Source organism: Microcaecilia unicolor, chromosome 4, assembly GCF_901765095.1.
Source record: "Microcaecilia unicolor chromosome 4, aMicUni1.1, whole genome shotgun sequence".
NCBI classification, from domain to species: domain Eukaryota; kingdom Metazoa; phylum Chordata; class Amphibia; order Gymnophiona; family Siphonopidae; genus Microcaecilia; species Microcaecilia unicolor.
In genome coordinates, this window is record NC_044034.1 from 29358661 (window position 1) to 29374018 (window position 15358).

Sequence of the window (15358 nt, forward strand, 5' to 3'; positions counted from 1 at the left end):
CCTGGGCCCTGAATGTCTAACACCAGCCCTGCTCAGGTGAGGAAGGCTTGAGGGCCGAAACACAGCCTGTGTTGGGTCCAGTTTGGGCTGAGACTGTGCATCTGTGCGACTGCGAATAAAGGTTATCCGGTGGCTTAATTTATAGCACCGATTTATAAAACTGCCACCTTAGCATGGATCTTAGCCAGTGCTAATGGCTACTGCAAATAGCCAGTGCGTTTACGGGTCCTCTTAAAAAGGTGTGCTAGCGTTTTTAGCGCATGCTAAAAATGAGCCTGCGCTGAACGTTAGAGACACCTATATATTTCTACGGGTGTCTCTAGTGTTTAGCGTGCACTAAAAACGCTAGCGCGCCTTTCGAAAAGGACCACTAAAAATGCTACGCTAAATGCGGGACGGGCAGAGACGGGAACGGACTGCCCATTGCACATGAGGTGCTAAGTTCTTCTATGCTAATTGGGAATGAATTTAAAGTGGTGAGGAACTTTCCTCAGCGATAAGGGCAGAGGACGCGGTGGACACGCCCCCAACAGTTCCTGCGCAGCCTTTGCACTTCTGCACGTTATTTTTGGCTGCTGCAGTATGGTAAAAGCAAAATCTTACTGTACCTTAGTAAACAGGGTCCCTGTGCGTGTTGCTCTGAAATAAAAAGGTACCCACAGAAAAGGGAGAGGAATCTCCATACTGTAGGTACATTTTCACAGGCAGTATTTCAAAGGGGAAAACACGCCTGGACTTTCTTTTTGCAGAACTGGTGCAAAGACCTTATGGTAAAGGTACCCTGTGGACACTGCAACTCCCCCCCGCAGACATTTGAAAATTGCCCCCTCTACACTTAAAATGATCTCTTAGTGTCAGCCTGAATCATAGGTACAGATTCCGTAAAAAAATGCTGTAGCCTTAAATCACTGGTGTTTCTTTATATGCAAATTTTCATCAGTCTTTAAGTAAATGATACCTCTAGAGCCTTTTGTTTTACCTAAAATCGGAAAGTTTTATTATCCAAGGAAAAAAAACAGTACTTAGCAAGATAAAAGTTTCTTGAGATATCATTAGACTGTCTGAAATTTGGAAAAAAGAAAAAGGCCAATAAAATAAGTTTGGACCCTGCACTAGAGAGGGTTAATACTAATTGGAACAGTACATTAAACCACATTACAAGTTACCATTTGTTTTTCTCTTTCTACGGTAACCACCCGGACAATTCCACAATAGTTACAATTAGCGTTCCTTCCTGTTTATGATAACACTCAAGTGACACGTTCAGTTTCAACCCAATCATAATACACTGATACAATCGTAGGACGTAATGTTCCAGGAAAAGCCGCTAACCATCAGAGTGACGGAATCAATACTTTATGTTTGCGTATTTCTTTTTTTTTTTTTAATTTTGAAAAATATCTTAAAAATCACTAATCTGAGACACTCGCTTGATTCCTGGAGATGACCCCTTGACCATGTTCACCAGTGCCCATAAATACCTCAACCAGTACGATGCTGAACATCTCTGTTTCCAGGTTAGGAAATGTTATAATAAAGACAGAAAATATAAGTTCAGACCTTCTTGGTAAAAGCAAATCTGCAAAGCAACTCTTGAATGAACTGCCTTCTTTGAGGCAAGACAGTGTGGGTCACCGCGGGGGGATGGAACCAAGTCAATAGAAATACTTAAAAATGAACGAGGGGGTGTGCGTGTTAACAGGTACTGAAATCCATTTGCGGTTTTATCTGACATAAGAGATTGCCATCAATAAAGAATCATCTGTGCTCTATCTAGAGTTGTAGGGCTATCCATTAACTATAAAGAAGTTTGCAAAAAAACTAAAAGGCTATCTGTAAAAAAGATAAACAATTTTTTCCACCTAGTGCAGAAGTGGAAAGAGTTAATGTCAGTTACTTCTTGTAACTTTGGTATAGAAGCTTCATTTTCCCAATGCAGCTGTGCAGTAGGAGCCCCAAACCTTTTACTTTTAACGTCCCAAATGAAATACGGGACAGAGCTCTCTGTATACACGCATCGTCAGACTGTTGCCTTATGAGACCAGGAATCAGGTTGTCTCTATGCATCTTCCAGTTGAGCCCTATAAGACACTTTAGTCCCAAGTCCCACTCAATCTTGCCAAAATATTCTTTTCATTCACTGCCCAAACTTGGCGAGACCATAGAATTGGGACACAAAAGGACCGACACCTACTCCTGTCATATATGATTAAGGGCAGCAATTTGAAAATAGTAATAACTGACTATGAAGGAATGATAAAGACTTCCCATCAGACCAAGGCAAAAATTCAGTTCTCTACGTGACGTTGTATGAAATTTCTTTTTCATTTTTCTTTTTTTTTTTTTTTTAAAAAGAAAACAAAAAAAAAAAATCTAATTCTTTTTCTGGAAGGCTAGCTGTCCCCTGCCCCATGTAAGAAAGAGTTAAAATGAGACAAGTTATTATAGACATCCATTTCTCACTTCACACTGAGTACTTGTTAACATACGTTGACACTCCTTACTTAAAATTCCTCACGAGGGAAAAGAAACAAGAAACAGTAAATTTCACTGTGCTCACATGGCAGCAAAAATGACTTCTGTTCATTGCAGAATGTGTGAAGGCCAAATTAAAAAAAAAAAAGGATGTTGCATGAGTTACAGTGCAACCGAATATCGTCTTTCAATCTTTCCTTGTTCTTTTTTTTTTATAAAAGGATTCAGTCCAACACAGTCAAGTAGGTGGCCACAAAAGTAGCTGTCTTTGGCAAGAAGTCAACACATTGACCTTTTATGTCACCTTCTGCCCATTTCACTCTGTCTCATAAAATGGATGTTGTTGATGCTGTCCGATAGTTCTGGGTATTGCTCCACTGAGATGATGAAATAGCCATCGTAGCCCTGCACCCGGCCTATGCTTAGCAGTTGCTGCTTTTCCCCTTCCGTCCATGAGCGACTGCCCTCCTCCCCATCCTGTAGTCTCTGTTGCTCCCTAGCCCAGGCTTGGGATACAGCACGCTGTCTGGCTAACTCCAGGACTCGGGCCTTCTCCTCATCTAAGCTGGTACCGTACCGTGTGTTTAAGCACAGAGCACCATACTGTAGTTGGATATCAATGTACCGTCTAGTCCTTCCGTTGAGAACTGTGTTGATTTGGGACACTGTAGCGTTCACACCGTTTTCTAGGGTTCTCCTCCCACCAGTGAGACCCAGTATGGATAAGTCACTTTCTGATGGCCCTTGCTTGATGAAATAATGTGTGTCTACTCCATCAATGGTGAAGTGCAAGTTGTCCAGGTAGAGGGCATTGTTCAAAATGGCGGCAATTCTCCTGCCGTCTTCGTTTGCCATGCTGATGAAGTCAGTGGTGACCCTCCCATCTTTAAGAGCAAATTTAACCCCTTTGCCAAAAATGGAAGCGCCTGATGCAAATATTTTGTTATCCTTGAGCAGCTGACAGCCGGCAATGCTGGATCCATAAATCTGGTCAAAGTGTTCCATGGTGACGAAAGCTTTCAGCTGCTTCTGCACTTCACACTGTACTCCCAGGATGGACTGGCAGGGAAAAGAGAAGAGATACACATTAGATAAAAGGTGCATTACAAACCACTAAACATAACGGTCTAGTGAAGAACTGCCAAGTTTAATTGGCTCAGTGATAATGCTGTACCTTAGTTACTGATTTGAACTTTTTGATAACGAACATACCCAGGGTCATCAAGAAAGCACACATTTTAATTTCATTTGTACTTTGCACTTTCTGATTATTTTAACTTATCTTGACTAGATCTCTGCCATACAATTCTAGGAATTGAGATTCAAAAACATTTCTCTGAGCAGAAGCAGCTCCCACCCATATATATATGCTGGTAAGAGGGATATTCAATGACATTATGTAGGGGGTAAAGCCCTCTGCCACAATATAACCTGTACTAGCCGTTAAGCCCGTTAAAATGGGCGAGATTTCCAGCTACTCTCCTCGCCGCCGCTCCCTCCCCCCTCCGTGCCGGGCCCCCTGCACTGACCTGACAGTGCCTCTCACCTCCGTGTGAAAGCGCTGCAGGCGGCAGCAGATCGCTCTGCTGCAGCTGCCTGCAGCGCTTCCACACCGAGGTGAGAGGCGCTGTCAGGTCAGTGCAGGGGGCCCGATATGGAGGTGGCCCGGAGCGGCGGCGGGGATGAGGGGGGAGGTTGGTGCGCGCGATGTTGGTTTCCAGGCTCCAGCGGCCGACTCCGTTTCCCTCTCTGTTCCGCCCTCTGACGTCATCATGTCTTGACGCGAGGGCGGGACAGAGAGGGAAGTCTCTACTGCGCATTTGCAGGTGAGTCGGTCACTTGCCATTTATATGTTTGATATCACAGAATTTAATCTGACCAAGCTTGTGATGTCACATGGATGTTCTGTGCTAAAAGACTTTTGCTCTACCTTGTATCAGATAAGGGTAATGGCTATGACCCTGATGAAACTGTCTATCCGGTGAACCATCTAAGACTCAGTCTGGAAGAATGCAGACATCCTTGGATAAGGACTATTGTTTATGCAGCCCCCAGACTACTTGGAGCCCCAAGTTTTGAGGATAGGTATAGAAACACGATGGCAGATAAAAGCCAATGGCCCATCCAGTCTGCCCATCCACAGCAACCACTATCTCCTCCTTTCCCTAAGAGATCCCAAGAGCCTGCCCCATGCTTTCCCTAAATTCAGACATATCCCTCACCTCCACCATATCATGCAGCAAAAGTAAGAAGCTCACTTCCAGAAAGCATCTAATTATAAAATCTTTCAAAAAATCTATCTATTTCATAAGTATGTAATATCAAGGATTTAAACTGGTTTGATAAATGTATTATTGTTAAGTTCCCAGCTATGCCTAGTTATTCTTATTGTTAAAATGCACTGAGTTGTAAAAGGTATATGCGCTATATAAGAAAGGGGAGGAGGGGAGGAAGGGTGTGAGAAGGAGGAGGGGGAGGAGGGGGGAGGAGGAGGGGGTGGGCAGGAGGAGGAGGAGGGGAGGGTCTTGGAACTCGGAGGAGAGGGAAGGGTGTCTGGAACTCGGGGGAGAGGGAGGGAGAGAGGCAGGTAGGGGGCATGGAACTCAGAGGGGAGGGGGGGGCCTGGACATTGGAGGACGGAGGGAGGTAGGGAGGGGGCCCTGGAACCTTGCTAGCGCCCGTTTCCTCTCTGTTGGAAACGGGCCTCTTTAACTAGTATAAGATATTTTATGCAATGTAATATATGTAATGGATATCTGAAGACATTACTGATATCAAACTGTATAAAGATGCAGATACAAAGGCAGAGAGGTCATCAGTATAGTCATCACCATTAACCTCAAGAACATGGACAACAGAAGAACAAATGTGAGAGCACCATGTCCTGCACTGCAGTATCCTGCTGTTCCAGCTGCCTTCATGAAGGAAACAACTCTACCACCATAAAAAGGTTGTATGTTTTAATTTCTGTGATCACTATCACAGCTGGGATTATCAGGGGCCTTTTGCCTGTAGGGAACATGTGTTATAATCATTTGATTCCTGCCTATTTTACTATCTGAGGTATCTGTCTTAGGAAATAGTATTAGGGTTCTAAGAACTGTCTTATAATCTTTATTTTCGTTTGCACTTTATCTGTGTTGCTTTGCAGAATAAATATTCTTTTCATTTTCATGTACTTTCAGTGGTTCATATTGCTTATCAGAAGATAATAAAGAGGAATTTTTGGATCTCTGGGCCTCTGCCTAAGTGTGTCTTTCCCTACATCCTGGGTGTACAACTCTTTCCCTCATAACATATATGGTGCCCAAAGTTGCACGTCCAACTTTGGGCACGCTTCCGAGATGTGTGCGCAAATACATTCTGATAAAGAGCTCCGAACCACCAATAACAGCCTGCATGAGTGGGAAAGCGCGGGGTACAAATATAACTAAAATAAATAATAACCAATTATTGATGTTAATTGGCACCCATTAAAATTTGTGTGCACATCTGGATGCGCACTATTCTATAAGGCATGACGCCTAACTCCTGTGGTGCGTATCTCAAGGGGGAGTGCCCATGGGCTTGTTGGGGGGCATTCTGAAAAGTTGCGCACGGAAATACAGAATACTGTCTAACTGCATGGTCAATCCAAGTTACAAATACCTGGCAAGATCCCAAAACAGTACAATACATTTTATGCTGCCTATAAGCAGTGGATTTTCCCCAAGTCCATCTTAATAATGGTTTATGGACTTTTCTTTCAGGAAGTTAACCAGACCTTTTTAAACCCCACTAAGCTAAATGCTTTTACCACATTCTCTGGCAACAAATTCCAGAGTGTAATTACACATTGAGTGAAGAAATATTTTCTCCCTTTTGTTTTAAATTTACTTCCATGATAATCACAGGCTAGCAGGCATCTAGGTGGCAGACACGGTGGCTGTGCAGTGATAGTGTTATCAGTCCTTATCAGATTATTATACCTTGCCTTTTCTAGAGTTAGGGAAATCTTGGCTATTTGTTGGAGCATTAGGACTATGGGCAAGATGCACTCAAGACTCGTTAAAGCCCTTTCCTTACCGATTCCCTTAGCGAATTGGTAAGGAACGGGCATGCATCAAGGAATAGGAATGCAAATGAGCTGCTCGATGTAGCTCACTTGCATTCTCTATTCCGTCGTTAAACAGTTGGCCAGTCGGCCGGTCAAGCATGCGCATGCCAAATACGCCTCCCTGTGCCGCCCGAAGACGCTGCGCTGCTCACCCCCTCCGATGCGGCTGGACAGAGGACAGTGCAGTTGAGGACGCCCATCCAAAAAACCCGTCCATTTTGGCCGTCATTCCCCCCTGCAATAATAAAAACGTCTTTTTTGGCAGTGCTTCACTCAGCTGAGACCTGGAAGTCTCTGAGCCAATCACAGCGCGTTTAGCTCAGCTAACTGCGTTGTGATTGGCTCAGGGACTTCCAGGTCTCAGCTGAGTGAAGCACTGCCAAAAAAGATGTTTTTATTATTAAGGGGGCCAAAATGGACGTTTTTTTTTGGATGGGCACCTATTTTGGCCACCTTCTCCCCTTGCAATAATAAAAACGTCTTCCCTGTTAATAAACTGCTTCCGGGAAAACTGACATTTATTTTATTTATTTGTTACATTTGTATCCCACATTTTCCCACCTGTTTGCAGGCTCAATGTGGCTTACATAGTACCGTAAAGGCATTCGCCAATTCCGGTATGAACAAATACAGTAATGTTATGATGTTTCCAATTGTGATCCCTCTTTATAATGGGAATTATTAAAGATCACGAGATAACTCTCCAGAGTTTCTGAGGGAAGGTTTCTGAGGCTGTGGGTGGTGAAGGATCCAGCCCAAGGATTTGGGTTCCTGGGTCAGCTGCAGATGAAAATGTTTCTGGTTGATGAGTGACAGTGTGGAAGGAGTTAGGAGTTAATAAATAATGTTTATGGGGAGTGTATGAGGTCTTTGGTTGCCTGTACCCCATCACCGAGATCCTTGGAGGAGAGGGGGAGTCCTGGATGGGTTCAAGAAACTAAGGCTGACCAAAGAGGTGGTTTCTGCAAATTCTAGCATCAACTGTGAGAAGTGGAGGAGTGCTCCAGGTGGGAAAGAGGGGATCCTAGCCTGGGAGCAGCTGTTCAGAGTCAAAAGTGGTAGCTCAGAGAAGTACTCCTTTAGAGGAGAGGGTGGACAGACAGGGAGGTCTGGTCTAAAAAGGATGATCTGCTTGCTAGATGACTTGACGCTACACCTCAACTACATGCTTGGTAAAGGCAAGTTTCCTACAAGCCATGGTAACATCTTGCTTACCCCGGTTCCTAAAGACGCTAAGAAAAAAACGTAGTGATCTGTCCAATTACCGGCCAATAGCATCCATTCCCCTGTTTGTAAAACTCATGGAGAGCCTGGTGAATAGGCAACTTAGTGAGCACCTGAATAAATTTAATATTCTACATACTTCGCAATCAGGATTTTGACCGCTCCACAGTACTGAGACCGTACTTGTCACTCTCCTATCTAACTTCAAGAGGGAAATAGTTGAAGGGAAGAGTATCTTACTTCTGCAGTTCGACATGTCCAGTGCCTTTGATATGGTGCACCACGGAATACTTTTGTGGCTTCTTGACTATTTTGGTGCTGGCCTGGCTGAGAGGTTTTCTTACATCCAGGTCCTACCAAGTACACGCCAACTCTAATCTATCTTCTCACTGGAAAGCAGACTGCGGTGTGCCACAGGGCTCCCCGCTATCACCTACCCTCTTCAACGTGATGTTGATCCCTCTGGCAACTGCTCTCTCTAAACTGGGAATAAACCTGTTTATCTACGCAGATGATATCACTATCTTCATCCCTTTTGAAAAAGACCTAACTGAAATAACCTGTAGGATTCGGCAAGGCTTTAAAACCATGCTCGACTGGGCCAATTCTTTTCAATTTAAACTCAACGCAGAGAAAATGCACTGCTTGCTCCTCTCCTCTCCCTTTAACAAACACAGGCCTCCTAAATTAATTACTCCCGAGCTGCCTATCTCGGCATCCCTAAAAATCTTGGGAGTCCTGGTTGACAGATCTTTGACATTGGAGCAGCATGTGAACTCTACAGTCAAGCATATGTTCTACTCTCTTTGAAGGCTTAAGTGTATCAAGCCTTTCTTCCCTTGAGACGTATTCCGCAATCTAGTCCAGTCCCTGGTAATTAGCCATCTTGATTATTGCAACAGTATCTACGGGGGATGCACTAACCTGCTCCTAAAAAAATTGCAAACCGCTCAGAATACAGCAGCTCGACTCATCTTCGGCAAATCGAGATTTGAAAGTTCGAGACCACTTCGAGAGCGGCTGTATTGGCTTCCTGTGAAGGATCGCATCGCGCTCAAGATCTGCACATTGGTGCACAAAATCATCTATGGAGAAGCCCCTTCCTATATGGACACTCTCATTAACCTGCCGCCCATGAATTCCCGACGGTCGGCCCGCTCATACCTCAATCTCTACTACCCGGCTCCTTGTGGCCTCAAATATAAGACCGTCTATGGTTCCTCTTTCCCTTATCTCAGCACTCAATTGTGGAACGGGCAGCCTCGAGAGATTAAATTCACTCCTGATCACCCGACCTTTAAGAAGCAGCTCAAGACCTTCCTTTTTCGCAGAGCATATGCCGTGGGCTCTTCTGGTGCCACGCCCTTTTAACCCACGGCTCTCTCTGTGATAATTTATCACCTCCCCTCTCTTCCTTTCCTCCTCAGTTATTTCTTTCTCCCTCTTTTGACCTTGTGTTTTGTACTATTGTCTGCATATTAACTATTGTACACCACATTGAGCCTGCCCTTGGGTGGGAATATTGTGGGATATAAATGTCATAAATAAATAAATAAATAAATTATAAGTAACTTTCAAGAAGATACACCATATCGCTAAGCTTGGCTCTGGATTTATAGTTCATATCTGATACCAAGTTGGGTTATAAATTGTCTGTTTGCATTTGAGAGGATTTGAACTGCCTGTTAAGGAATATTCAATAAAGTTGATTATTTTGCATAACTCCCCGGACTGGAGTCTTTTCTTGAGTGAGAGTGAAACTAATGTACTCCCAGACTGGTAAAAGGAAAGAAAGAAAAGAGTAAAGAGAAATAAAGCCCCAGCTCCGAAAACCTACAGCTTTCCGAATTTTTATCTGGTCCAAGCCTCAGAAGTGACTAAGAGAAATCTTTGGTTTTTATGGCCTTGGTCTCGGGTGCTGACCTACGAAGAGCTAGCTGGTGCACGGACTGGTGAGACCAGGGTTACACAATCATGGATCTCTTTTCTAAAACAAAGGGGTGACCAGGTCTCTTTTTCCAAGGTTATGAGGAGAGACTTCCCGACCTGAACATGTATACCTTGGAGGAAAGGAGAAACAGGGATGACGTGATACAGACGTTCAAATATTTGAAAGGTATTAATCCGCAAACGAACCTTTTCCAGAGACGGGAAGGCGGTAGAACAAGAGGACATGAATTGAAGTTGAAGGTGGGGGGGTGGGGGCAGACTCAGGAGTAATATCAGGAAGTATTTTTTAACGGAAAGGGTGGAGGTGTTGGAGATGAAAACGATAATGGAATTCAAACATGCGTGGAAGGGATCTACGGAATCTTACTACTACTACTACTTATCATTTCTATAGCGCTACAAGACGTGTGCAGCGTAGTACACTTGAACATGAAGAGATAGTCCCTGCTCGACAGAGCTTACAATCTAATTAGGACAGACAAACAGGACAAACAAGAGATAAGGGAATTACTTAAGGTGGGAATGATAAAATACGGGTGCTGAACAAGTGAGTAAGGGGTAGGAGTTAAAAGCAGCATCAAAAAGGTGGGCTTTTACCTTAGATTTGAAGACGACCAGAGATGGAGCTTGACGTACTGAATTAGGGAGTCTATTCCAAGCATATGGTGCAGCGAGAGAAAAGGAACGGAGTCTGGAGTTAGCAGTGGAGGAGAAGGGTTCAGATAAGGAGATTGGGTGGTGACACTGGTAATTGGAGAGTAAAACCAGTGCTGGGCAGACTTCTATGGTCTGCGCCCTGATCATGGCTGAATAGATATGGATGGGCTTAAGTGTAAATTTTAAGGTGTTTTGTCGTTAGCTTCAGAACTTTTAGTACAAGAAGAGTGCTGGGTAGACTTCTACGGTCTGTGCCCTGAGAATGGCAAGAACAAATCAAACTCTGGTATAAAGTATCACATATCTCAAATACACAAAAATCACTCCTTTTATACAATCTGTAGATGAGTGCAAGACCCTGAACTATAATAACAAATACGTATGAATAAAATGGCCTCAATAGCCCAGGGAACCTATATTTAGGACTCCACTGAATTGGCCAACATCATGGGCTCCTCCTGCCTTCCGAAAAAACTCACAGACAACAAAAAAACTCCCTAACTCAGGGAGAAAAAGGTTCTGTGAATAAAAAACGGAAAGCGGAGTATTTTCAGCTATTAAAGAACAGTCAAAATCTATGCACCCCACTACAGAGAGTACTTAATGGATGTAAAGAACTTGTAGATGCCCTTCATTGACCTCTTAATAATATGAACTGGAAAAATTCAAAAATAGAGCACAATTACATTGTTTACTATTCAACAAGGATCTGCCACAACATTCAAAAAATCAATCTCTTAGCTTGAAGCGCTGGTTTTTGCCTCTTCTGAAATCAGAGCAACCTGATTCTCAAATGTCGACAGTGAAAGAATTTCTACTAGCTGATGCGTTACTTCCAGTCAAATGTTTGCTCCGGTCATGAAGTTAAATCGAAAAATTTTTTTTTCAAAGTGGGTGGCGATAAATAATCTTCCTCACTCGCAATGTCTCACAAACTTTCCCGACAGCAAGGGACCCCACTGTTTCGCAACCTTCATCAGAAGAAATGTCAAAAAACAGCAAAATGCTTTTTTCTTTTTCAATCCATCGCGAACAATGTTTCAGAAAATGGCGGACGTTCAAATAGGACGCCAACAACATAGCTCCACCCATTGGAAGTTGCATCACAGACTGTTGTATCCAATTGTATTACTTGAATTACTCGATTTGAAAATGACATGCCACAACTGCTTCAGAACTTAAAAAGATGATGTCAAAAAGTGCAAGAAATGCAGAGTCTTGATGTGATAGAAATGCTAGCATTAAATGAAATGGAAAGATTTAAGGATGAAAACGGGAAAAATTTTTTAAAAAATGCTTCCCATTCCATAGGTCCATTCAATCCATTCAGATGGATAGTTTGTAAATAATAAATCCATTTTTGTTCTTTTTGATGAAGAATACGTGAAACATCGCCTCTTCTGTTGTTATTTTTAAGCTGTTCTATAACTAAACATCGCAATTCTCTGAAATCGTGATTCTTATCTAAACAATGTTTAGCCAAAGGCATATGGATTTTTCTAGACTGAATAGCGTGCTTGTGTTCAGATAGTCTTACTTTGATCATACGTTTAGTTTGCCCTATATAGCGCAAACCACAAGGGCACGTGATCATGTAAATCACTGCTTTGGATGTGCAGGTAGTATCCCACTTAAAAAAAATCCATTCCTGTTTTACCTTATCCCAAAATTTATTGGTTTCTTCCATCACTGCACACATAACACATTCCCCACATTTCTTGTGACCGAGCATTTCATCTTGATTACAATCAAGAGCTGTTCTAACATCCGGATGGCATAACACCTCAGATAAATTTGCTCGTCTAGAATATGATATCATACATTTCTGCCTGGCAAAAACTTCATGAGTAGATAATATTTTCCAATTCTTGTAGATGATATTAGCAACTCTAGGCGCCAATGATGTATATTGTATGATGCAAACAATTTTTTGATCTTTCTCTTCTTGGTGCTTCTGAGGTTTAGATTCCAATAGATGTTCACGATGATTGTAAAGAGCTCTTTTATACGCATGCTTTACAATCTTGGTAGGATATCCTCTCTCAATTAGTTTATCTTTTAATCGACCACCAGAATGTTTGTATTTCTGTGGGGTATCGCAAATCCGTCTATAGCGTAAAAACTGCGCGAATGGAAGATTATTCCTTATATGTTTGGGGTGCATGCTCTCATAAGACAGAAGAGAATTGCGATCGGTGGGTTTTGTGAAGACATCAGTTTCAAGTTTATCTCTGTTTTTGGTGATCTTTACATCAAGAAAACTGATTTCACTTATATGGACTGTATGTTGAAATTTGATGGTAGGATGACATGCATTCAAATCTATCACGAATAAATCCAACAAAAGTGGGATACTACCTGCACGTCCAAAGCAGTGATTTACATGATCACGTGCCCTTGTGGTTTGCGCTATATAGGGCAAACTAAACGTATGATCAAAGTAAGACTATCTGAACACAAGCACGCTATTCAGTCTAGAAAAATCCATATGCCTTTGGCTAAACATTGTTTAGATAAGAATCACGATTTCAGAGAATTGCGATGTTTAGTTATAGAACAGCTTAAAAATAACAACAGAAGAGGCGATGTTTCACGTATTCTTCATCAAAAAGAACAAAAATGGATTTATTATTTACAAACTATCCATCCGAATGGATTGAATGGACCTATGGAATGGGAAGCATTTTTAAAAAAATTTTCCCGTTTTCATCCTTAAATCTTTCCATTTCATTTAATGCTAGAATTTCTATCACATCAAGACTCTGCATTTCTTGCATTTTTTGACATCATCTTTTTAAGTTCTGAAGCAGTTGTGGCGTGTCATTTTCAAATCGAGTAATTCAAGTAATACAATTGGATACAACAGTCTGTGATGCAACTTCCAATGGGTGGAGCTATGTTGTTGGCGTCCTATTTGAACATCCGCCATTTTCTGAAACATTGTTCGCGATGGATTGAAAAAGAAAAAAGCATTTTGTTGTTTTTTGACATTTCTCCTGATGAAGGTTGCGAAACAGTGGGGTCCCTTGCTGTCGGGAAAGTTTGTGAGACATTGCGAGTGAGGAAGATTATTTATCGCCACCCACTTTGAAAAATTTTTTTTTCGATTTAACTTCATGACCGGAGCAAACATTTGACTGGAAGTAACGCATCAGCTAGTAGAAATTCTTTCACTGTCGACATTTGAGAATCAGGTTGCTCTGATTTCAGAAGAGGCAAAAACCAGCGCTTCAAGCTAAGAGATTGATTTTTTGAATGTTGTGGCTGATCCGTGTTGAATAGTAAACAATGTAATTGTGCTTTATTTTTGGAATTTCTCCAGTTTATATTATTAAGAGGTCAATGAAGGGCATCTACAAGTTCTTTACATCCATTAAGTACTCTCTGCAGTGGGGTGCATAGATTTTGACTGTTCTTTAATAGCTGAAAATACTCCGCTTTCCGTTTTTTATTCACAGAACCTTTTTCTCCCTGAGTTAGGGAGTTTTTTTGTTGTCTGTGAGTTTTTTCGGAAGGCAGGAGGAGCCCATGATGTTGGCCAATTCAGTGGAGTCCTAAATATAGGTTCCCTGGGCTATTGAGGCCATTTTATTCATACGTATTTGTTATTATAGTTCAGGGTCTTGCACTCATCTACAGATTGTATAAAAGGAGTGATTTTTGTGTATTTGAGATATATTATTGCACTCCGGGCAATTTGAGAATTTTTGATTATAAAGTATCACATACCATGTGATATCTGTGCAGCTGTTTCAAACGATGACCCCTCCCCCACACACCCTGACAGACAGAAACTGATGAACTCCCAGCAATTACTCCCCTTTCAAGAAGAGAAAAGGGAAGAATGAAACTGAAGTCAGGCGCTGGAGCTCCTCTGTCTGCTAGAGGTCAAGGGGTCAGGCAGGAGTCCCCTGCTGGCCAATAATACCAAACTTGTTCAGCAAACAATTTAATGGCAGCCTCAGAGTCGCAGGGACAGAAAGTGCTGCACTGCGGAGGGCTGGATTGCAAATGTCACTCAGGAGCAGCGGGGAGCATAACAAAGCTAAACCAAACGCTGTGAAAGGTTTGTGCTAGGCCAGCTAATTGCACACCGACTGTGATGTTTTTTCGACTTTACCAACATGTCTGTCTAAGAACACAAAGGTAGCAGCTGATAATAAAATCCATCTGTGCCACTCAGGTATAAGTACTGAAAAATACACAGAACACACATGAAATTGTTTTGTTTTTCCTTCTCGGTTTCACCTTCTCTTCTCTTTCCTGCTCTTTTGAACAGTTCCTTAGCCTTTGACGGTTCTAACAAGACGTCTTCAAAGCAATGAAGTTTGGAGACAGATTTCAGGCTCCTGGATAAACTGTTGAAAACTAGATGAAGCTCTACCCACTGAAGGAAGATCTCCTATTTGCCTAAACTGAGCTGGCCGCTTACTCTAACAGGCAGATGATCGAAAGCGAACGTGGGCGCTAGAGGTCAATAGCACCCTCTAGCACCCACGCTCGTTTCCGCTCAATGATCGGAGCTGGCCAGCGCGTGAAACAATGTGCTCGCAGGCTCTGATCGCTAATCGCATGCAAATGCATGCAAATGAGGGTCTCTCGCATTCCTCCGTAATGATCAGTGGGCAGTGTGCCAAACAACAGCGCTGCTCCCGCTGCAAACCCTACTCCAGCTTGGGAGCCGGTGTAACAGTTTGCCAGCAAGAGAGGAATGGGGGAGACCCACTGAAGAGGTCTGACAGGTCCGAGATTTTCTCCCAGACCTGTCAAACATAAGCCTGCCCCCCCCCCCCCACTCCCAAAACACAAAACTCTGATGGTCCAGTAGGGAAGCTATCTCCCCCCCCCCACCCCCCCACCCCCACATTGAACAGAAATGCCTTGGTGGTCCAGTCGGACTGCTATCCCTTCCCTGCGGCCTATTTCGTTGTAGGCTCCCCTTTGGGCGCCTCTTCA

General features: G+C 42.8%; 1 protein-coding gene across 1 annotated transcript in view; it reads right to left on the reverse strand.

Moving 5' to 3' along the window:
• Positions 1–2655: 2655 nt before the first annotated feature.
• Positions 2656–15358, reverse strand: part of TENM4 (teneurin transmembrane protein 4) — a 1172733-nt gene continuing 1160030 nt past the window's right edge. Inside the window, 1 exon segment of the mRNA XM_030200091.1 lies at positions 2656–3534. Within this exon segment, the coding sequence (XP_030055951.1) occupies positions 2776–3534 (759 nt within the window). The 3' untranslated portion in view covers positions 2656–2775.